General features: G+C 36.3%; 1 protein-coding gene across 2 annotated transcripts in view; it reads right to left on the minus strand.

Annotated features, from left to right (window-relative positions):
- LOC134808932 (MAM and LDL-receptor class A domain-containing protein 1-like) overlaps positions 1–25557 on the minus strand; it is a 46823-nt gene that overhangs the window by 12336 nt on the left and 8930 nt on the right. Inside the window, exons 3-6 of one of the 2 annotated variants that reach the window (XR_010153182.1) lie at positions 25114–25206; positions 22287–22494; positions 16226–16372; positions 7392–7480 (exon numbers count right to left, since the gene is read on the minus strand). Coding sequence is in view for 1 of the 2 variants with exons in the window: in XM_063799485.1 (XP_063655555.1) it covers positions 7383–7480; positions 16226–16372; positions 19217–19280 (309 nt within the window). In the remaining variant the exon portion in view is untranslated. Of the gene's footprint in view, positions 1–7382; positions 7481–16225; positions 16373–19216; positions 19296–22286; positions 22495–25113; positions 25207–25557 lie in introns of those variants that run through there. The other variant, XM_063799485.1, reaches the window with a different exon arrangement.

The raw sequence follows: 25557 nt of genomic DNA on the forward strand, positions 1-25557 counted from the left end.
TACAGCCCACAAATTTTTTTAATTCATTGTTTTTCCTTTTTACTTTTATTTTAGGTTTGGGGTACATGTGAAGATTTGTTACATAGGCAAACACGTGTCACGGGGACTTGTACAGATTATTTCGTCACCCAGGTACTAAGCATTGTACCCAATAGTTATCTTTTCTGCTCCTCTCCCTCCTCCACCCTCCCCACTAAAGTAGACCCCCGTGTCTGTTGTTTCCTTCTTTGTGTTCATTGTTTTTATTATTTAGCTCCCAACTTGTAAGTGAGAACATGCGGTATTTGGTTTCCTTTTCCTGTGTTAGTTTGCTAAGGATAATGGCCTCCAGCTCCATCCATGTTCCCACAAAAGACATGATCTTGTTCTTTTTTTATGGCTGCATATTCCGCAGTACATATGTACCACTCTTTCTTTATCCAATCTGTCATTGATGTGCATCTAGGTTGATTCCATATCCTTGCTATCGTAAATAGCGCTGCAATGACCATTCACTTACATGTGAATGTATCTTTATGATAGAATGATGTCTTTTTTTTTTCTTCTTTTTTTTAGACAGGGTTTCACTCCAGTTGTTCAGGCTGGAGTGCAGTGGCATGATCACGGCTCACTGCAGCCTCAAACTCCTGAGCTCAGGTAATTCTTCCACCTCAGCCTTCTCAGTAATTGGGACTACAGGCTTGCACCACAACCAGCTAATTTTTTTTTTAATTTTTAGTAGAGATGAGGGTTTCACCATGTTACCCAGACTGGTCTTAAACTCCTGGACTCAAGCACTCCACCCACCTCAGCTGCCCAAAGTACTGGGATTACAGGCATGAGCCACTGCACCTGACCTAGAGTAGAAAAATTTCTAGTACTGTAGGTATATGTACCCAGTAATGGGATTGCTGGGTGGAATAGTAGCTCTGCTTTTAGCTCTTTGCGGAGTTGCCATACTGCTTTCTGCAATGGTTGAACTAATCTACACTCCTATCAACAGTGTATAAGCATACTTTTTCTCCACAACCTTGCCGGCATGTTATTTTTTGACATTTTAATAATGGCCATTCTGACTGGTGTGAGATGATATCTCATTGTGGTTTTGATTTGAATTTCTCTAATGATCAATTTTAAGTTATTGATACAAGCTGTGACTTCACATAAGTAGTACTCAAGTATGGAAACTCTGTGCCTCTCAACCTCGTACATGCCAGTAGCAGAACACTAAACCTTAAACTCCAAATCATGAAACGTGTCATAAATTCCTCACAGAACTTATTATAGTAATTTGTGTTTTCTAAGTATTCAGTTAATTGCATTAAAAAAAGAAGAAAGAAATGAGAAGACTGTCAGTAAATGCTTATAAACATTCAGAAATATATATAGAGAAAGTAACAGAGAGAGAGAGAGAGGAAAGAGAGGAAGAAAGATAATCTATTCTATGTCAAAAAAATGTATAAGGCATTACAGGTCCTTAGGGACCTTTGAGTCTTTTGGAGGAAGAGTGGCAAAAGAAAATGAACATTTAATTATAATGAGCATAACTACAAAATTGTGAAAATGGTGTGGCTGTTAAATTTAAATTAATTAAAATTAAACAAAGTGAAAAATTCATTTTCTCAGTTATGGTTTTGTTCTTGTTGTTGTTGTTGTTGTTCTTGAGACAGAGTTTCACTCTGTTGCCCAGGCTGGAGTGCAGTGGCGTGATCACGGCTCACTGCAGCCTCCACTTCCTGGGTTCAAGTGATTCTCCTGCCTCAGCCTCCAGAGTAGCTGGGACTACAGGCACGTGCCACCACACCCAGCTAATTTTTGTATTTTTAGTAGCGATGGGGTTTTACCATGTTGGCCAGGATGATCTCGATCTCCTGACCTTGTGATCCGCCTGCCTCAGCCTCCCAAAGTGCTGGGATTACAGGCCAGAGCCACTGCGCCCGGCCTCTCAGTTGTTTTAAATGCTCAATAGCTCTATGTAGCTAGTAGCTACTATACTTAACATAGGGAACATTGTCCATCATCCCAGAATGTTGCATGAAACAGGTCTGCAAAGCATGTAAGTGAAAATTACACCAAACATTCAAATTTTATTTACTACTTGATCATTTTTAAAGGAAATGTTCTTGATGCATGCCTGCTTCATTCAAAACAAGTTAAGTAAAATGTTAATAAAAAGGGCTTGCTTTTATTTTTATTGGGTCTCCACTAAGGCAGATTTTATATATAGTATGACTATTCAAGACTTTGAATCACTGCATTCAAGAGAATTTCATGTGGTTAAAAAAGTTTCCAACAAACAGTTCTTTCTGAATATTGAAGATAAAAATGGAAGCTCCAATTATTTCATTTTTAATTGTATCCTTATGATTTTAAATTATTTCTATTTTTAAAAAATATATATGTATACATTAAATCATATATTTTACTACCAAAGGAAAGAACATCTGGTGATTTACACCAGTTACTGCATATGGATGAGTACCTAAGCTGGAGAGGGGGTGATAGTCTTAGTTCCATTGGCTCTCGTGTCTGTACAGTGCCTCTGGGACCTTGGGCTCTCTGATACTTCAGTCTGGGACACCCAAGATCATGATTCAGAGGTTCAAAATGAATTCTTCCTTATTTTTCTGTTTTCTTTCTTTCTTTTTTTTTAATTTTGATCATCTCCTGTTGAAACCCTCCTCTTCAAATTTTCTGCCAATTTTCTCAACTTCCCTATGGACTTTGTTCTAATTCCTTCTCAATCTCAGAGCTCCTTGGTCAGATCTTCATGGCCATTCTCGATTTTACTCCAAACCCTCAGCCACCTCTGCCTTCTCTGCTTCACATCAGACCCTTTATGCCTTCCTCAGTCTGCTTATTGCCACACTTGCTGCACCTTTATAAGATCTAGAATACGAAGATACAGAAAGACAAGAATAGCCAAAAAAGCAAAATAAATAAATGGGAGAAAAGAAAAAAAAAACAAGCTAAGATATCTATAGCTCCTCAAAATTCAGCTGGGAATAAGTATATATTGAAAGAGGGGATCATTCATCACATACATAAACACACAGACACACACACACATCCCTCACCATTACCATAGTGATTTTTATGGCTCCTCCTAGTCAGTTATGCTTTTTCCTGGGCATTCTTTTCCTGAACAAGCTTATGTTGAGGTTTAGAATCTTCAATAAAACAGAATCTGTTTTTCCCGTTTAAATGATTAATCTTTATGTGCTTTGATATACAGATTGGAGAGAGCACCTGCTCGCCCTTTCCTCTGTAGACTGTTGCTTCCTCTAGAATCCATCAGCTATTCTAACATTGATCTTTGGATTAAACACAATGACCAGGGAATAGAGCACAACTGCACCATTGCAGGACATGATCCAAAATTACTTTTTTTCTAAATTGTTCTTTGACTCCAGTTCATTGTCCTACTTTGGGTACATTGTAAGACATGGCCTTTTAAAACTCTTTGAGAGAGATTTGTAGAGTGTTATTATTATACTGGACTCACCCTCTTGTAGTTTGCAGCATTTTACACTGAATTGCTGTCAGTATCCCCCACTAAACAACATTTTGTTAGAGCAAGTGTGTGTTTAGGTTGTTGTCATTATATTCCCTGCATCGAGGACTGTGATCAACACACAGTAGATAAGCAATATATATGTGTTGAATCGTAGGTATAATGTTTACTTTGGTAATATAGCAAGCACTCGGGAGAAGTCTCAGAAGAACTATTTTCAGTTTTGTTTATTTCTCTTTACTTCCTTGAATCTGAACCACATGTGGCCCTCTCTGCATTGGCAGACTCAAATGTGTAGGCTGGCCCTCATAAACTTTACTTTGGGATCCAACCTATCTCTGGTTTCAACTACCTTTGTCCTGACTTTCTCATTCATATTTGTAAAACAATCTATGAATTATCTTTTACTGAAGGAATATTAATGTACTTGCAAAACAAGTTGGAGAATTAAAAACAAAAGAAAGATCAATAGATGAACATACAAACTAACTTTGAAAGCAAAAGCTTCATATTATCCATCTTCCTGTATTTAATTGTGAGGTCCTAAAAGTAAGAGATTATGTTACTTACACAGTAACTCAAATATGAAAACTCAGAAAATATTAGTACCCACATTAATCCCCTTCATACTTTACATTTCCTAGTTAATTGTAAAAAGTAACAGCATTTCAACAGCAGTAAGATACAATAGCTTTGGGCTCCCTCGTGTTCTGTTTGTCCTATCTTGTATTTCAAAGAAAAATGCCAATTTTCCACTAGTGGCTGAAAGGACTTTTGAAGCATAAATTAAAGTCCGCATCTTGAACAATGATTAGCTGCAAGAACAATTGTCCATGCTGATGGCATGTGTTGGCCACATATAAAGTACAAGGTAATCCATGCAAAATGGCCCTAAAATCGTGCTTAGAAATGGCAACTCACGAGAAAGCTCAAGTTGCTTTAAATTCCTTTCAAAAAAAGAAAAAATTCTTAACTGTATTAGTCTGCTAGGATTATGTAGGAAAAAAAACCATATAATTTCAGAAAATGAAGGCTTTAATCATATCAAAGTACCCCACACTGGTTATCTCACTGCTTGACTCTACTACCTTATAATGAAGAACATTGGTTCCATGAAAGCACTATTATTAATACGTTCCAATTCAGAGGATTGGCTAGATTTTCCAGTTACCCAAGAAGGTAAGAATTTGTTTTGTTTGCTTATTCTGTAACTTTTATGTAAGAAAATATCGACCGGGTGCGGTGGCTCATGCCTGTAATCCCAGCACTTTGGGAGGCCAAGGCGGGTGAATCACGAGGTCAGGAGATCGAGACCATCCTGGCTAACATGGTGAAACCCCGACTCTACTAAAAATACAAAAAATTAGCCAGGAGTGGTGGTGGGCACCTGTAGTCCCAGCTACTCAGGAGGCTGAGGCAGGAGATTGCAGTGAGCCCAGATTGCGCCACTGCACTCCAGCCTGGGCGACAGAGTGAGACTCTGTCTCAGGAAAAAAAAAAAAAAAAGAAGAAGAAAGAAAGAAAAAGAAAATATCACATATTGCCACAAACTTATTAAAAAATTCATATTATAGTCTTAGGAAAATCCTGAGAACCTTAGCTATGTGTATCTCAGACCATCAATAACATTCTCCTTTTTTTTTTTTTTTTTTTCCTGAGACGGAGTCTCGCTCTGTCACCCAGGCTGGAGTGCAGTGGCTCAATCTCAGCTCACTGCAAGCTCCGCCTCCCGGGTTCACGCCATTCTCCTGCCTCAGCCTCCCGAGTAGCTGGGACTACAGGTGCCCGCCACCACGCCCAGCTAATTTTTTGTATTTTAGTAGAGACAGGGTTTCACCGTTTTAGCCAGGATGGTCTCGATCTCCTGACCTCGTGATCCGCCCACCTCGGCCTCCCAAAGTGCTGGGATTACAGGCTCCTACTTCCTAAACTGGAAAGCATTACAAAGTAACTCAAATATCCTTCCTGCTAACTCAAAGACTCCTAAAATTCAAGCACATAGAGAAAAGCGTGAAAAACAAATATCTATTCTGGCAGTCTGCAGTGGCGCCTTGAAACAGTCTCAGTTTTTCAAAAACCAAGGCAAACCATTAAGTCAGTATCCATAGCCTTCAGAGATCGAAGCCTTGGTTTTGAGATAAACTACCAAGCACCCAAAATGTCCATGACAGCATTTTCACTGAGACCCCACCTAAATAACACCCCAACCCCAACTAAGTTACCAATTTAAGCAAAAATTAAGTGTCCTCAAGTGGAAACAATGATAAACTGAAACTCAATCCCAGTGACCACAAATCAATGGCTATCGGGAAGCATACAATGATGGGAAAGGTAGATTACATTTTAAAATCATATACATGCATATGATTTCTCAGTGACTCTAGGTGAGTCATAGGAATTTCTAATACACTCTTAATATCTTCACATTTCTGTAAAGCAGGCAGAATTAACACATCATATTCCTTTACATTCAATTTTTTCTATATATCTAACATTTGTGATCTCATCACTTTAATGTATGACCTTGAATTAAATCTAAGTTAGCTTGTACTTTCAAAGAAGAAGTGCTTCTGGAGTTTCCCCTCAAAAAAAAAAAAAACACTCTATATCTATCTTTCTCTTTTTCTGTCTATCTTATAGGATTTAATTAAAATAAAGAGGTGGGAATGAGTAAAAGGCATTTGGATAAAATGGAAATGGAGACCAGGCATTTGCTTTAATTCTTATTCTCACAAAGAAATGGGAAGAAAAAAAAAACAAAAGAAAGGAAAAGAAAGTATCTTTAGGACTTTAAAAGAAAGTATCTATGGACACCACTATTAAGAACTCAGGGCACTCCCACTTAGACTTATACCAAACTGAAAGTATAATTAGGTTTATACCTCAGAATAATATGTCATTTATCACCAGGAATGCCCAAGTAAACTGCTCTAACACTACACTTACAGGCAATGAATTTACTGTGTGGCACTATTGATCTCTTCATTATTTTCTGATAAGTAAAGATGAAAAAATTAGCTGAAATCCTAAGGGCCGAGAGGCATGTTGGAGCTCTCAAAAGGACTGAAAATAAGACAAGCTGAATACAGACCTCTGATTTAGGTGTTACTTTTATGGAAAGCAAAGGAATTATGTTTACTGAATTAACATTATATTTGGTACATATATACCAATGTTTGGTACAAACATTGTTTACCTACTATGTACCAAATATTTTGCCAGGTGCTTTATTTAATCACATTTTAATCCTTGACATTATTCCATATAATCGTGTATGCTTCCAATGTAAACGCTGACATTTAATCCATACAATCATGTATGTTTCTGGTGTAGACACTGAGTCTCAAAAGGAATATACAATTTGTCTGAGCCACAGTTAGAAAGTGGCAAAAGAGACTTGAACCAAGTCTAACTAGTCCATCCTCTCTAATATGCTGCTGAAATAAAATGGGTATTTCACTCCTTAGTTTGTGTTTGCCTGGCACCAGAGGACTCATTTAAAAAACTCAAATTTCAGTAAATATAATCATTTCCATTTGTCTTTCTTTCAACAAACACTTATTTAACTGACTTTATTTTTCTCAATGTACATTGTTGGCCAAAAATTTTGGCAACGCGTATCCACAGCTTTAGATTATTGAAATGACTGTGTGAAAAGAATATAAAATAACAGAAAGCTTTAATAGCCCTCAAAAGAATGGTGCCAGTTATGTGTTACAAATGGTCTTCTAGAAGGACATAGCATTTTGTGTTGAAATAGCGCATGTAAATCTCTTAATTCATTATTAAAGTGCTAGTAAAACATGGCGGGCATTTACTAGCAGAGTAACCCAAGCTCAGCGATTTACAACCACAGAATGGCCACTGGAAATTCAGAACAGTTGATTACCTGACATGGGGTAGAGGCAGTGAGCAATTTTGTAAGAACAGGACTTCCAAGCTTGGCCACCCCGGGGGAGCGCTGTGCCTCCAAATAAATAAACGATCCTGCAAAAACAAAGGGAAAGTCATACGGATGCAAGTTCTCTTACACACTTAGCTGTTCTTTGCTCCACAATCTTATCCTTGCACATGCTAAACTATCAATTAGATAAAGAAAAGTACATTTTTTACATATTTACTATTATGGTTTGTAGATAACAAATAGCATTTATACCGGTATAACATTAAATACCTAAAATAACATTTAATCAATTAAAACAAGCTCTTGATCCAAATCACCTAAACAAACATTTCTGTTGGCTTCATTTATGTCATAGAGTTTGACATCAAATTAAATGAAGCTTCTAAGCTGACAATTAGATATTCAACACGCCCTTATGAAATACCCACAAGAGCTTTATTTTTTAGTTTCTTCACAAAGTACCGAAGGATATGAGCTTATGGAATGAATTTTAGTTTCTCCCGGGTCTTACGTGTTTGACATTGTTGTCTGTGCTAGAGGGGATTAAAGCTTAATTAAAGATCTAATCTGAACATTAACAAAATCACCACTTTTAGATTTTAACTACGACGGATGTGCTCATGGCAAATGTGCAGGGGATAACATCTCTCAGCAGCTTAAAAGATCACAGGTTCAGAGCTGCTGTCTGGGGTAGTTTCATTGAATATTGAAGACTTACAAGGAAGGCTATACCCAACAATGTCAAGGTCTGATACTGCCCTTTGATAATCACAGTGATAGGCAATTTGGAAAACCAACTATTTTCATTGGAAAATACCGTATTCAGAGAGTGATTTTCCTAGATACAAGTCAATGCCGACTGCACACAAAGGAAAGGATTTAGAATTAGAATGTGTTATTTTATAGACTCCATCACATGTTTAACCAAACAACCAAGGATGTGAGTCAGCAGTGTCATCTTTGAGTGGGAAAAATAGAACCCAGTTTATATTGTTTTTAAATCTCAAAACCTACTTGGAAAGATAAAGTTTACTGTCCCCAAATTCCAAATTACAGGTAATGGAAACAGTGCATGCGAGCAAGTTCATTAAATTCTCTATGCTTCACCTAAAAAGGAAAAGAATGGGAAAAGTTGATTTTGAAAAATTCTTCCACCTAAAAGTGCTCAGGTTTAGGTAAAATTCAAATGAATATTTTTAAAAAGATGATCAAAATTCTAAAAACAAATGAACCGATATTCAAAGACCTTACTCCTCCAGTCATTCAAAAGAATATACACAATTTCAAACAAGCTGGTTAATGAAGGTGAGAACATGTACACATTAAGACGCCAAAATCTAAATGAAGCAAAAGGCCTGAATAAATCGTTTAGCCAAAAATGTAACTGAAAAAGTAATGAAAAGAAAATCTAGAGAGAAATGTATGGTCCCACATCTGAGTTAAATTTAATTTTCTTTTCTTTTTTTTTTTTTTCCTGAGACAGGGTCTGGCTCTGTCACCTAGGCTAGAGTGCAGTAGCATGATTGTGGCTCACTGCTGCCTGGAACTCCTGGGTTCAAACAATCCTCCAGCTTCAGCCTCCCACTGGGTGTACAGGAGCACACTACCACATACATTTTAAATTTTTTTGTAGGGGCAGAGTCTCAAACTCCTGGCCTCAAGCAATCCTCCTGCCTTGGGCCTTCAAAGTGCTGGGATTTCAGGCATGAGCCACTGCATCTGGCTCCCTATTTAATTTTTAAAAAACAAATATTTGCAACATTATTCGAGAAACCTCAGATCTTAGAAAAATATGGAGAGCTCCCTGATTCATATTAGGTTGCCAGAATATCTTTAATTTTTAATAAAATTGATGAAAATAGGACAAAATTTAAAACTCTAGAGAGCAATCTCACTTGTGAGCATAGGAACAAATATTCTAATTAAAATGATGTCGAATAAATTTGAAATTGTTATCCAAAAATAGTGTGTCTTGATTAATCTGAGCCTTCCAAGAATGTAGGTTTGGTTTAATTTAGGAGCTCGGTCTCCATATTCAGTTACAACAACAAATGAAAGTGTCAAGTCATAGAATCCTATCTAAATGTTGAAAAGACTATGAAAAACCAGTGAACAATTTCAAGTCACAAATCTTAATAAAATAAAAGGAAATAATTAAATAAAGACTAGTGAACAACCTCAAAATAAATAGCATTCTAAATGGCAAATGATAAAACAATATTAATTAAAATGGGAAATGACATATTTCTGTCACAACTATCAATTAGAGATAATATTAGGCAATATTTATAATCTTAGACTAATATTATCTTAAAGGTCTGGTGAGTGTAGAAGTCAAGGAAATAAAATATCTAGTAGACATTATAGAAAAAGAGAAGTAAATTTCCCATGTTTTATCAATAATATAATTGTAAAAATAGAAAGCTAAAGTATTCCATTTTTTATAATTATAGTATCATTTAGAAAATTTGGTAAGCTAAATGGAAACAGATATATTACACAATTACTTATCTTATCTTAGCAGTAAGTTTCCAGATACATAAACAGCAAGAAATGTCCAACTCCTGATAGCAAAATTAATTTTTTTAATGTAGGAAGAAATTTAACAGAAAAGGGACACGATTTATATGAAGAACATTATAAACTTTGTGAAAGACTGCAAACTCTCTGGTTAGATGAAAAGAGATAACATGTTTCTAGATGAAAGATAATAGAACTAAAACATGAAGTTACTGACCATTGATTTGGAAGCTAAATGCTATCCTATGATAATTTTAACCAAATATTTAGAAAGTTGACAATATTGCATTAAAATTAACATGTGCAGGTAAGGGGTATAGAGAGTCTAAACTCTGACCACAGGCCCAGGGACTTCTAGGAACACGTCCCTTGATTTATCATTCTATCAGCCTGCTCTAAACAATGAGCCAAGTTAGAGAAATGTGGAATTTACCAGTTTTATTCCTGGTCATGGCAAGGAGTTTACTTCTCGTAATCAGAATTGTTTATTGTAAAACTCTTACACACCCACATACCCCAGAGTGGCTATGTGACCAGCACAATATAAAAATTAAAGGACAGAGTGAATAGTCTCCCTGGGTTAAAGTGTTCACATCTGGCTCGACCTCACCTTCTGCAAAACAGGTACCTTGTTAATGCACTGGCCTAGAAGTAACACCTTACATGTCTTAAGAACGTTAGAGGCCAGTCTCTATAACTTTCACAAATGCAAAAGTTATAAACAAACATTACCATATAGAATAAAGAAATGAATAATAAATAAAATTACTCCAGCTAGGTTTGGTTCGGGAGTGCAAGAGGGGTTTAATATTTAAAAAATCAATTTACCTTATAGACAAAAAAGATAATCTGACAATCATATCATAATAGATGCTGAAAAATACTGAAAACTTTTAACATACATTCAATTTCTTAATTTTTTTAAAAAGCACACTCTTGAATAGAAGGGAACATTTTTATCTGATAAAGAATACAATTTTTCAGTAAGCATGGCACTTAAGGTTCAACTATTGACAGCTTTTCCTCTGAGAGAGAAATAAGACAAGTCTAGCAGCTACCACCAGTTCTATTCAACACATTCTAGAAATTCTGTCCAGTACATAAAACAACAAAAGGAAGATAGAACTGTTAATATTTAGAAAAAAGGAAGTAAAATTGCCATTATTTGCAGACAAAATAATTGTGATCCTAGAAAATAAAATATATATGTATAAGTTCCTAGCTATGATAAATAAAATTAGCAAGGCCACTGGATACAAGGTCAATATTTTCTATAAAAATGCATTTCTATATGTCAGCAATAATCAAAATCAGAAGTTCTTTAAAAGTAACACAAAAACCTAGGAAAATACTAGCAAAAGATTTTCAAAATCTCTACCCCGAAAGCTGTAAAATATTACTTAGTAAAATTAAAGAACCCAAATAAATTGAGACATTGGAAACATTTGAAAAAAATATTTTTCAGTGAAATGCAAATAAATATTACATATGAGAAATCATTGTACACCCATTAATTGGAAATTTTTATAGAGAATTATAATGCCTCTTGCTGGTAGGAAAATAGGGAAAAGTAGTCCCATTTTGTCACTAAAAATTGAAGTACTAAAGTTTTAGGGTTAATGAATCTATAAATGTTTATTGAAAATATAAATACATATCTTGCTTTAAAAATATAGAAGTCTCACTCCTAGTTATTATCTATTGCATAAAATCGAAAGTATCCTACAGGAGGAAATGTGTACAAGAATAAATTTGAAACATCGTCATGATATTGATGTCACTGGATAGGGGAATAGCTAGATACATTATGGTATATCCAAATCAAATAAATTTAGCTAAATTAACAAACATGAATCCAGTATCACATACTGGATTTTATCTTCTGTGTTAAACGAGCAAAAGAAAAATATTAGAATAAAAGCATATTTAGCATGGACTGTCAAATATAGGACAATGGGAATGTAAGATAGTGATAGATCACAGGATAGTGATCTCTGAGAGAGGGGAAACAAATGAGTTAAGTCCTGTAATTCCCACAGCTTACTGCCTAGACAGAGTTTCCAGGTGCCTGTGCAGAGGGGAAACACAGGAGTGTGGTAGTCTCCTCAAGTTGAAACAGACAGAGTCGGTGCTTTGGGGAGACCCACATGGGTAGAATTCATAAGACAGAGTGCCAGCTGCCCCTTTCAGGTACTGGAGCTTTGAAAAGACAGCAAGCTCCCGAGATCTGCAGACAGTCCCCCCTAAATTGCCATGTAAGGACCGATCGTGTGCATGGATTGGAGAAAACTACCTGAGTCTGGGGGTAAAAACACCTGAAATGAATAGCTGGAACATTTCCTGAAGGTCACAGAAAGTCAGGAATGGTAGAGTTCTCTCACCAACCAGAGTGCAAACAAAAACAAAAACAAAAACAAAAACAGACATAGGCATTGGATAGAGAACTCAAACCAAATAAACACTTATGTCCAGACAAAAACACGTATGCAAATTTAATGGTGTTTTTACTCATATTTGACAATATTTGGAAACAATCTAAGTGTCCTTCAGCTGGTTAGTGGATAAATGAAGTGTGGCTCATCCACACAATGGACCCAACTATTCAGCAGTGAAAAAGGAAGGAATTGTGGCTGAAGCCAGCGACATGGATGAGTCTCAAGTCCTTTATGCTAATTGAAAGAAGGCAGAATCAAAATGCTACATATGATATGATTCCATTTTCAAGACATTCTGGAACAGGCATACACTAGGGCTAGAAATCAGATCATTGGTGTCAGTGGTGGGAGGTGGGAGAATTATTGAGTACATAATGGCACAGAACAATGTGTTGGGCAGGAATAGAATTGTTTTATATCTTCATTTTTGTGATGGTTACACAATTGTGTATGTATGTCAGAACTCAGTGAACTGTACACTAAAATGGTTGAATTTTACATTTAACCAATACTTTATCATAAAAAATGAAAAAAATAGATAGTATTTGATGACTTGGAGCAACTGCCATAAGCTATCTTTAGTAAGAAGATAGGGACAATAGTTACAAGATAATATATTTCTTAAAAAACAAACAATCACAGAAACACATATAATTTTGAATATGTATGTATCTACTATATATATATCTGTGTGTGACTATATGAACATAGATAAAAGTGGAACATAATTAACATGAGTTGCCTATTTCGATGGAAATTTAACAGAGTAGGAATAGGAAGGTAGAAACGAAGCAAAAAAGGCAGGAAGGAAATTCGAGGCTTAATTACACACATACACACAAAAACTACATAATATCAACATATCCAGCCTGGTCAACACGGTGAAACCTCTGGCTCTACTAAAAATACAAAAACAAAAAACCAGCTGGGCGTGGTGGTGTGCACCTGTAGTCCCAGCTACTTGGGAGGAAAAGGCAGGAGAATTGCTTGAACCTGGGAGGTGGAGTTTGCAGTGAGCATGGATCACACCACTGCACTCCAGCCTGAGCAACCAAGTGAGACTCTGTCTCAGCTAGTTAGATAGATAGATTGATAGATAGATAGATAGATGATAGATAGATAGATAGATAGATAGATAGATAGATAGATAGATAGATAGACAGATAGACAGATTTAAAAGCTGCAATATATATGTTTAAGGCTGTAAGAACAAAATGAACTAGAACTCCACTTTCTTAGATATCGGAACTATTAGGCTGCCTCTGACTCTACCAGAAATTTCCATTTCACTTTCCTTTCCCTTCCTGGTCCTTTTTCATTTTTTTTTAATTCTCCTCCTCACTTGCAATTTAAAACCACTACTGATTCTCTTTAAGGTTTGATCATGGCAATCATGGGTAAAGAGATGTTGACTCCGTGATCCAGATATATATATATATATTTTTTTTTAATTGGCCCTTTCTAAAATGAGAAAGACTGCGTTTTTGTCCCTCACACTCTGGGTGAGACCAGCTGCCCCTAGTTTTATCAGTCATATTGTTATCTTTCACTATTCTTCAACTCACTGGAAAAGAATGGGTCTTTCAACATCTAACACAGGGGCTCTATTAGAATCTTTTTAATGCAAATCATAGTTATGTAGTAATTATAAGATGGCAAAAGACTAAAGGTGAATTACAAACATATTTTCTAATTGTCTTATCTGGTGTTTTTCCTAGTATTCTTATTAGAATGGACAACAAATATCTATTAATGTTTATGGAGCTCTTACTACATGGAAAAACCTTCACAGGTGTTATTTCATTTAATCCTCATGACAACTCCACAGGGAAGCTACTTTTCTTTTCTCTATTTTCTATCTAATAAAACTGAAGCACCCTAATATTTAGACATGGGTGCAGTGTCAACATCGTGTCGGAACCCTGGGCAGCCCGTGCTCTTCCCTAACTGGTTATGGTATGCTCACATCAGACCACCATGACACACTGCCCGCACAGCATCCCTTTGAGAATCACTGCCTTGGCTTAGGCCTTCATCATCTCTCACTGATATTTCTTCAGCACATCCATGTTTTTTTGACTCCAGCCTTTCACCCTCTCCATTCTCCTCATCTCAGACAGAACAGCCTTTTAGAGCAAATTTGATTGGTCACATGCTTTAACATGACTACCTGGGTCACCATCATCCTGCAGACACATTTCCAATTCCTCAGCACTCTCTAGAGTCCCCTTCCTTCCTCTCCTGTTTCATCAGTTCTCTTCTCCCTGTCCAATCACACACGTCTTTCATCCCTAACTACTCCCATCTTTCTGCCCTCTTTGGGGATTCTTCCCTCCAATTAGGACATGATCCCTCCCACCTCTCTTTGGTTCCGTCTTCTCTCAGTAATTCCTTACTTCTGGCTTCCTGACTACTTTTCATTTCCCTTCAGTGCTCAGTTCAGGAGTCATCTCCTTCAACAAGGCATCTCGAATCCATCTGAATCACCTTCCATCCCTCTTAAAGCATCCTTCATAACCGATTGCAATTCCTTGCTTATCTACTTAAGCTACCAGACTGGGACCACCTCAAAGGCAGGGATCGTGGCATCCATCTTTGTGCATCCAGGTATCGTCTATGCTATGTATTTAATAATTGGCTTGAACAGAGAAAAAGAAGTAAAATATTATATGAGTTTAGAGAAAATGTGTTGTTAATACATAGTTCCAACCATTTATAGTCCCCTTTCTAGTTTAAACTTTAAACTTAACTTTGTCTGCTACAAAATGTTAAAGAAATGAGTCATGGCACAAAAGCAAAAATTAAGAACTTACCACACTGTTAAACAATTAACTAGGTTTATGGCTGTAGCCAACAGATGGATGGTTGAATTTTCCCACCCCATCCCCTAGCACCCTCACCCACTACCACCAACCCCAATTTCCAATGGCTGTAATTAAAAATATGATCAATACTTATTTTTGGTATAATTCTTTGGAAGTCTGAAAGAAGAAACAAATAGGATAAAGTTCAATGAGGTTGAAAGATGATCTATAGTACAAGTACAGTTGTGCTATTGTAAGGTTTGCCAGGTGTGGTGGCTCCCTCTTGTAATCCCAGCACTTTTGGGAGGCTGAGGTGAGAGGATTGCTTGAGGCCAGGAGTTTGAGATCAACCTGGGCAACATGGCGAGACACTCTTTACTTAAAACATATACATTTAAAAAGTAAAGTTAACACGATGCTAACGTATATGGGGAATGACATCCGATGATAAATGTGAACAAAACAAAAGAGAAAAGAGAACAAACCCTTTCTGTTTTATCGGAGTTTCACAGACACTTATTGGAATACCACAGGTAGTTATGGTTCCTCAATTTTAAGATATGTAAACACTGGAACGATGGTTAAAAATATATATGTGGAAGAATAAGACTGTTTATTATAAAGAAGACCGAAGACTGATTAAATTGTATTCAAGTATTTGTAAATTTATTTCACAGATAGTGCTAAATCTCTGTTCTCATTTCCCAGAAACAAGATTCGACTATTTTTCTTCCTGTTTTGAAAAAATTGGATTGCTCTAAAAAGAAGGCAAGCCTACTGTACTTGATTCTGGGCAACTTGAGAAAATGATCAGAAAACTTTTCCACCTCTTTATGCCTTTAATCCAACTTATAAAAATTGCAACAACAAACATGTTGGTGATTAAAACAATGCTCCTTTCAGGGAACTCAATTACCCGCCAATTATTAACTTGGTCAGGAGGTTTTAAAGCAAGACAAACCAAAGTTCCATGTATACAGTCTACAGAATAGAAATGAAAATACACAGTATCATCATTCCACAACATGCAAGAAAGAAAACTATTTTTTTAAAGAGGAAAATGTCCTACCATGATTTATGTTTGCTGTGTGATCAGCTGCAGGAAAGTGGTGCTCTCCATTATTCAATCCTTTCATCAGCTTCCAGTGTGAATCTTCTGTGAGAAATGGCTCCCAACCGCAGAAACCCGACTCAAAGTCACAGGCGAGATGCTTTGCTGTTACACGTAGAAGAGAAAACAGGTGAGGAGAAATGAAGAGCATGCAGGCAAACACTGCTCTACGCTAGCTAATCATCTTAGGAGGCCTGCAAAATTATTCTGCTTGGTAGTGAATATTCTCTAATGATCGGAATAGCTTTCCTTTATCTAGTCACACACAATATCTCAGGTGCTGTGTGAGGCATGACCCTTCCACATGCTTCCATCTGTAAGTCTGGTACATTTCATTCTGGTTGGCCATCTCCATTTTATTTAATGATGCAAGGTGGAACTCCAAAGCTTTTCAGGGAGTAACTAATTTGCTTGCCCAGTATAAACCTGCTGAGATGGTAGTTTAAATGAAAAAAATCCACTGGGAAGGGGGAAGTTTAAATTAATTCTGGACACACAAATAACTTGAGGTCAGCATCTCAGTATGCATTTTATTATTCTATCCTAACACTTTCTCAAAAAAAAAAAAATACCTAGCCATTTTGGAATTGCAGGTAAATTAGATATTCGGAACTGAGCTGGTGTTATCTTTTGTCTTTTTTTTTTTTTTAAGGCAGAGTCTCGCTCTGAGGCCCAGGCTGGAGTGCAGTGGTGCAATCTTGGCTCACTGCAAGCTCCACCTCCCGGGTTCACGCCATTCTCCTGCCTCAGCCTCCCGAGTAGCTGGGACTACAGGCGCCCACCACAACGCCCGGCTAATTTTTTATATTTTTAGTAGAGATGGGGTTTCACTGTGTTAGCAAGGATGGTCTCGATCTCCTGACCTCGTGATCCACCCGCCTCAGCCTCCCAAAATGCTGGGATTACAGGCGTGAGCCACCGCACCCGGCCCAACATTTTTTTTTACATGAAAGACATCTGGAGACAATATCACAGTAAAAATTAATGCATCATACAAGATCCTTGGTTTAAATTTCTTTCATTTGACTATTATACCAACGTCCCCTGTGAAGGTACACAATTCATATTAGCATTTAAAATTGTTTTTAAAGTCCTATAATTTAAAAAACCCCTTTTTCATGGAATTTCCTGAGCTATTTTGATTTGAAGATATATCTATCATGCCAACTTTTTTGGAACACAGTGAAGTAGATTCTATATATATATTTTTTTTCCTATATGAGTTATTGAAATTTTATATATAAATACAAATGTGTATTTTATTGTGGTAAAATATACATGACATAAATGTAACATTTTAACAATTTTTAATGTAAGCTTCTATGGTATTAGGTACATTCCCATTGTTGTACAACCATTACCACCATCCATCTCCAGAACTTTTTCATTCCCAAACTGAATCTCCACCCCCATTAAGCAATAATTTCCATATCCCCTCCCCTCAAACCCTGGCAACCACCATTTTACTATCTGTCTCTATGAGTTTGCCTACATTAGGTACTTCATATAACTGGGACCAAACAATACGTGTCCTTTTGTCTCTGGCTTATTTCAAGGTTCATCCATGTTGTAGCGTGTGTCTGAAAATTAGATCTATTTCATGTATAAACTGTTCAGGGATCCAATGTGTATCTTTGGACATGTTTGGCATGTTGTATTTTAATTATTTTGATAGAGATTTTTAAAACATATTGCATATATATGTATTAATTTTTTAAGCTTTATTGATGTATAAGTGACAAACAAAATTGTAACTAAGGTACGCAATGTAATGTTTTGATATACATATACATAGAGAAAGGATTACCACAGTAAAGCTAATTAGCATCATTTCATCATATAGTTACCTTTTGTGTGTGTGATCAGAACATTTCAGATCTACTGTCAGCAAATTTCAAGTATACAATACAGTGTTATTAACTATAGTCACCAGGCTGTACACTAGACTCCCAGAACTTATTTATCTTGTAAGTGAAAATTTGTATCTTTTGACCAACACCTCCCCATTTCGGCCAGGCCTCAGCCCTGGACAACTGCCATTCTACTCTCTGTTTCTACAAATTCAACTTTTTTAGGTTCCATGTATAAGTGAGATCGTGCTGTATTTGTCTTTCTCTGTCTGGGTTATTTCATTTTGCATAATCCCCTCCAGGCTCATCATTGTCACAAATAGCAAGTTTTTTCTTCATTATTGCTGAATAATATTTCATTGTGAACACATATACATTTTATACACACACACACACACACACACATACACACACACACACACACCCCACTTGTTTGATCCGTTCTCAGAGACTTCAGTTGTTTTGGCTGGATATTTTGAATAATGCTGCAATGAACATGAGGGTGCAGATATATTTTAATCTTAACTGCCCTCATTTAATACAGGATTATGTTAATAAACATCAAAAATCTATTGTTTGGATTTAGAGAAATTTTACTCAGAGTTCATCAGTTAAAGTAATATTTTAAGACCATGACAAAGCTTTCTCTTGCATATTTAACCACTACAGCATATGAGCAGACAAGAAAGAATTTCATTGTGCAGCTGGGAAAGTTCTGGATCATGAAAAGTAAAATATTTTATGAATCCTCCAGAAGTTAATCAGCTCTCTGTGAAATAAGAAAGAAAGCTATGTATGGGAAATGAATGGGGAATATTTCATTTAATGAGAATATATTAGATTCTAACAGGATTATATTATAAATATTGTGTTAATATACATTACAAATACACATTATAAATATTTTATTAATATTGATGCTCTTAAGGACTAGCAAAGTAAAGAGAGTTTTTGCTTCTACACTGAGAGAACTCTGACTTGTTTGCCTTTAGTTTTTCTCAATTTTTTTAGATGCCATCTGTTTCTTCCCCTAGCTGTCTTCCTTCCTGAAGCCTCTTTGGTACAGTGGTTCTCAAAGTTTCATATGCAGACAAATCACCTGGGACCTTGTTCCATGTAGCTTTTGGTTCCGTAAGGCTGGGCCAGGGCCTGAGGTTCTGCATTTCCGCTAAGTTCCCAGGTAATGCTGATGCTCTGGTCCATGGAGTCTGCTGTTGCAGCAAAATGCACAGGCCATTTTTATTAACTGATTTTGAGAAGCCACCGGTCTGGAGGCTATGTTATGCCATATATTAAAATAATACCTAAAAGTAAGGGCAACTTGATAATGAGAGAAGACCTGAGTGAGTCTGCCTTTGGGGAAAAGCACACTGGCTGTGGAATACCAACTGACAATCCTCACGAGTTCATATTTACTCATTCTCCAGAATTTGGTAAGTATTCCTGGTGCTATTCAAACTGCCTGCACAAGCTATACCCTCATAGAGATTCATTCTAAAGTGCAATAAAAAAAGATATAAAGGTATTTTTCTTGTGCTTCATGAACATGGAAGAATCGTTTATGAAAAAAACTTGATATTACAAATACAAATTTGTAAAATACAAATGTTTTGGTATGTGTAAAATGTTTCAATACGGTTTTAAATTTCAAAGGAAAGCCTCTTTTATTTTGTAAGAATATACATATGCACGTGTCTATATGCACAAATATATTAAATACTTTAGTGCAGCAAATAGTGTAAATTTATATCAATTCTAATAATCCAAATCTATATAATTTCACAGCATAAATAATTGTATATATATTTACATGAAACACTCATTTTGGTATCAAGATACATGAATACACATATATACTGTATGCTATATGGCTACATTTTTATGACATATTCCCTATATCAAGTCAATCTCAATCATGCAAACATGACAGGTTTTCTTTGGACAAATGAGGTTACACTATTTAAAAACTTAAAAGACTAATAAGTAACACTGTTTTTGTTGAGAAACACAATTACCCATTCCTGCATTCACCCAAAGAAAATAGCAGAATATGGCATCAAGAGCTACTGAACTGGAAAAATGTCATATACATAATCAATGAAACTTCAATAAATGAGAAAATATGTCAAAAATCAAATGCTAAACAATTTTTTAAAGGTGAACATAAAGTATGATTTACTACGGGGAAAATAATGGAGGGGAAAAAGCTAAGCTTCGAAATATACAAGTGCCCAGGTGCAGTGGCTCATGCCTGTAATCCCAGCACTTTGGGAGGCTGAGGCCGGTGGATCACCTGAGATCAGGAGTTCAAGACCAGCCTGGCCAACATGATGAAACCTGTCACTACTAAAAATACAAAAATTATCTGGGTGTGGTGGCACATGTTTGTAATCCCAGCTACTCTGGAGGCCGAGACAGGAGAATCACTTGAACCTGGGAATTGGAGGTTGTAGTGAGCCGAGATCATGCCATTGCACTCCAGCCTGGGTGACAGAGCAAGACTCTGTCTCAAAAAAAAAAAAAATTATATACGTGGAAAGAAAGGAAATATATTTTCCTTCAGTTATTGACATTAAGAATTATAGAAACTGTTAGAAAGAAATATTTCCCCAACAGAAATGAAGCAAATTGTCTGTAAAAAATTTAAATAAAACATAGAAAGAAACTTCACATACATTGGAGTAAATAAATTGCTCTTACATCGCTTGTTTTGAACAAAAGAAGAGAGCAGCCCAAAAGCTCCGTTGAGCTCACACTGGTTAGCCGATTACTTGGTTTAAAGCTGGGAGTCTGAAGTATTAACTGGATAGCTGTTGATGAACATGGCAGAAGGGGATTTTAGCCTTGCTTTCTCATCTCCTCTCTCCTGTGTCCCTCCGCATTGCTCTTAATAAAATCCAAGCTTCCCAAGATAAACCAATTATACAGAGCTTTTCTCTTAAAAGGTGGCATTTATCTTATTACAATATTTTCACCTCTGCTCAACAAAACATCTCACTAAAATAAGACACTGCAGTAAAATAAACGTCAAATTTTTAATATCTTTTAAAAACCACCTGTTTGTGATACAGAAATTGGATTCATATCCTTGGAATTCATGTTTTCTAAAGAGACACAGGGATCTCAGTTGCTAAGTTACCTCATATGAGAATCATCCTGTGGATTGTAAATTAAATTATATTTTTGTTGAACTATGACTATGCTTGAATAGCAATGGGATCTCTTGTCATCACTTCTATCAAAGACTCTTCAGAAAAGGCCTGAAAGAAAGGTGTTGGGGCACTTTGGCCCTCCCAAATGCCAGTCATGGCTGAAGTGATTTCTTTTTTTTTTTTTTTTTTTTTTCAGATGGAGTCTCACACTGTCGCCTGGGCTGGAGTGCAATGGCGTGATCTCAGCTCACGGCAACCTCCACCTCCCATGTTCAGGCAGTTCTCCTACCTCAGCCTCCCAAGTAGCTGTGATTACAGGTGCCCACCACCACGCCTGGCTAATTTTTTGTATTTTTAGTAGAGACGGGGGTTTCACTATGTTGGCCAGGCTGGTCTTGAACTCCTGACCTCGTGATCTGCCTGCCTCGGCCTCCCAGAGTGCTGCGATTACAGGTGTGAGCCATTGCACCCGGTTGGCTGAAGTGTTTTCTAGGCAAGTAAGAGGAGAGCGGCCCTTCCTCCAGGGCAGCCATGATGGCTGAAGTGATTTCTACAATCATGGTAGCTGCCCTGGAGGAAGGGCCACCCTCCTCCTACTCATCCCTCCCAGCTACAGCTTCCAAGATGATTGACTAGAGAGGAAAAAAGCATACACAATAAAAGTTAGCAACCCATACTATATGCCTCCAAGGCAAAGGTACAAAAAGTTTCCTTCTACCACCCATCTTCTCTTTAATCAAAGCACACACATTCACACACCCAGCCAACAATAATCACAACTATTCATTTGTAGAATAAATTGAGAGATGTTGCAGACTTTGCAACAAGCACCAAAACATTAAGTTAAAATAGAGATCCCTGAAGGCATAGTACTAATAGTTTCAGAGCAATAATGCATATTTATCACATTTCATACATACGACTTACCTTTGCCTTGATAGAAACAAAGACTGTTTTAAATCCAACTAACAGTCTTGAATTAGAGCATGTAAACTAGTAAGCCATTCACTCACTTACAGCAAGTTGCTGGGTCTTCATCACTCTCATCGGAGCAGTCCTGCCGAGAGTCACAGACAGATTCTTTGGCGATGCACTGGCCACTAGTGCAAGGGAATTCGTCTGCAGAGCAAAGCTTTCTGGATTGGGTCTGTCCACAGGCATAGACCCAGAGGTGATCAAGGGCAATAAAACTTCTCTGGCTCTAAAGAGTCCCTTCAAAAATAATCTTTAGGAAGAAAAAGATTAATTTATGAGTTTGCAATCTCCTTAATAAGACAAAAAACTAAAGAAGGTTGATAAAGACAAAGTAGTTATTGAGAAAAAGTGTTTAAAGCAACCAAGGCAATATATAACAAAGTTCCTGTTTGATAAGCTCAACCCATGCTCATACGACTGATGTAACAAACCTGCAAGTTGTGCACATGTGCCCTAAAACTTAAAGTATTAAAAAAAAAACTGATGGAAACATTTGCTCCACTAAAGGCTCAGAGAAACCTCCCAGTATCAGGCAAAACACAAGCATCCCACTTAACTATCAAAAATGTCCCTGACTGCAAACTTGTTACTTGGTCATCATCTTTACAGCTCTCTTTCTTTCATTTTCAAGGAAAATAAGAAGTATTGTCATTACTTATAGAACAAGAGCTGTAACTGCATCTGACTTATTTTTTAACTAGTGAAATTAGTATTTGAATACATGAAGAAAAATATCAGGCAAACGGAAACAGACACAATATAGGAATAAAAAATGTAAGGGAATAAACATAAAACTCTATTCAACTTACATAAAAGAGTAACTTCTTTAATGAGAAAAGAAGTGTCAATTAAAGTAAATAAATTTTGTTGTCACCAATTGAATTGCTAGCTTTTCTGGAGATAAGCAATATTAGCAAATGAAACAACCACACATTGCTGGTCAAGTGTAAGATAATGTCAAAGTATTAGCATTCCTTGAGTTTCTACCAAGAGCAATTATTACTTAACACCAAAAGTGCAGAAGTATAAATAGCTGACTGTATCACAGATAACTAATTATTTGCTGTCCAGAACATTAGCCATGAGCTACAGAGGACTATTTCAATTCAAATTAATGAAAATAAAATAAAATTTAGTTCCCTCAGTCATGGTAGCCAAATTTCAATTGTTCAATAGCCTCATGTGTTGAGTGGCTACCATACTGGACATCAGATATAAAGCATTTCCATTAGGCAGAAAGTTCTATTAAACAGCACTAAATGTGGTTAAAATTCCAGCCAGATACTAAGAATTAAAATTGACTTCCTTCAGTTTCATCCAGCTTAAAGTTTCTGAATAGATTTTCTTTTCAAAACACGAGGGATAGGTCAGGTGCAGTGACTCACACCTGTAATCCCAGCACTTTCTGAGGCCAAGGAGGTGGATCACTTGAGGTCAGGAATTTGAGACCAGCCTGGCCAATATGATAAAACCCATCTCTACTAAAAATACAAAAAATTAGCTGGGCATGGTGGCACATGCCTGTAGTCCCAGCTGCTTGGGAGGCTAACGTGAGAGAATTGCTTGAGACCAGGAGGTGGAAGCTGCAGTGAGACAAAATCCCAGCACTGCACTCCAGCCTGGGTGACAGAGCAAGACTCCATTTCAAACAAACAAAATACGAGGGATATATACTTGTTTGTTCATTAATAATTACTTAAGGTCAGATTTTCAGTTTGCAAATATGTCTAATAATTTGGTTTAGAAAATAATATTAAATTTAAATCATATCCAACAATAAGAAAACTTTGTATGCTGCTACATACTTTTCCCATAATGAATATCATACATGTAAAAATTATTAATGTATAGCTGTATATTTTCATAGCAGCAAGAGATCAGAAATGCAGAAATGATATCAATTTGAGGTTCAAAAATTGACGGTTTTAAACTTAGATCTCAAAGGCCTATAATTATTGAACAGCTAATTACATTACATATCCACTTGAGAACCTGGAATAACTCTCAAATTCATTTTCTTTACATTTTACTTTGTTTTATCTTTGAGTTAAAACAAAATTTAATCTTCAGTTTATAAAAAAAAGAAACTTGTTTAGTACCTGAGAAGTTATAAAAACAGATATCAGCCTATGAAAATTAAATAGTGTCAAAATGTTAACTCAATAGGCTGTGATAGGATGTATAAATGGAATATCACTATAAAGAAATGAAATTGGCTTCATAACCCACACATATAATCAGTATCATCATTTTATACTCACACTCCAGCATAAATAAACTTACGCATTCCGTATATCATGTTGGTGCAAAAATAATTGAGGTTTTGGCCATTAAAAGCAATGGCAAAAGCCACAATGGCAAAAGCTGCAATTACATTTGCACCAACCTAATACAACACAAAATATCAATTTAATTTTTTAAGAGACAGCATTCCTATTGAGCCTATGTATGTTTCATATGTTTCTTGGTGTACATAGAGCTTTCCATGTGTTATAAAGATATGAATTATTGCATTCAAAACATTTGCCTATACTCTACTAAGTTTCAATACCAGTTTATTATTTACCTACTTCATAATGCAATTTGTTTCCCTGGGGCAAAGCATGGTGCTGGGGAGCAAGAAAGGAAGGCTGTGGAGAATGAGGAAGTTGTGAACAAGAGTGGATACACTCTATTTCCCCCGCCATGGGAAATTTGGTCTCAGAAGGAAAAGGTACAATTTAAAAAGTAAGCAATCACTCTCCCCAAATATACAAGCACGCATCCCTAACTTAAATGCTAATTTAACTTTAGCAGTGCATGATCAATTTATTGCTGCAAAGCTAAAACTTAAACCATGATAAAAAAATACTTTTTTTTTCTTTCATACCTTAAATGTCTTCAGATCTTCTGGTATTAACACATCTGCTTTCACCCATTGGCTGTGAGTTGATATGTTGTATGTCCAAAATATTTCTTCTTCCTTTGATTTGAAGAGAAAGACATCACTCATTACCCATATTCTAATCTTCACATTTACATACATGCTCTTTTAATTACATTGTAGTAGGTATTACCTTACCTGTGTGATATAAAGTACTAGGAAATCTAAAGTCTTGGTAGTCAAATTGAAAAAGCTGAATATCATTAAAAAATAAGAAAATGAAGCATGTTTATGTAGTAAAGCTGCTTTTTGTAGATAAACAGTATTAGGATGGAACAAAAATTTGGATGAAATCTTTTAAAAAAACAGTACCGTGTTTCAAAAATAAAATTCTAAATAACAGTTAATAAGATCAGCAATTTAAATGTTGATCTCAATAACATTATTACA

Source organism: Pan troglodytes, chromosome 19 (assembly GCF_028858775.2).
Source record: "Pan troglodytes isolate AG18354 chromosome 19, NHGRI_mPanTro3-v2.0_pri, whole genome shotgun sequence".
Lineage (NCBI taxonomy): Eukaryota > Metazoa > Chordata > Mammalia > Primates > Hominidae > Pan > Pan troglodytes.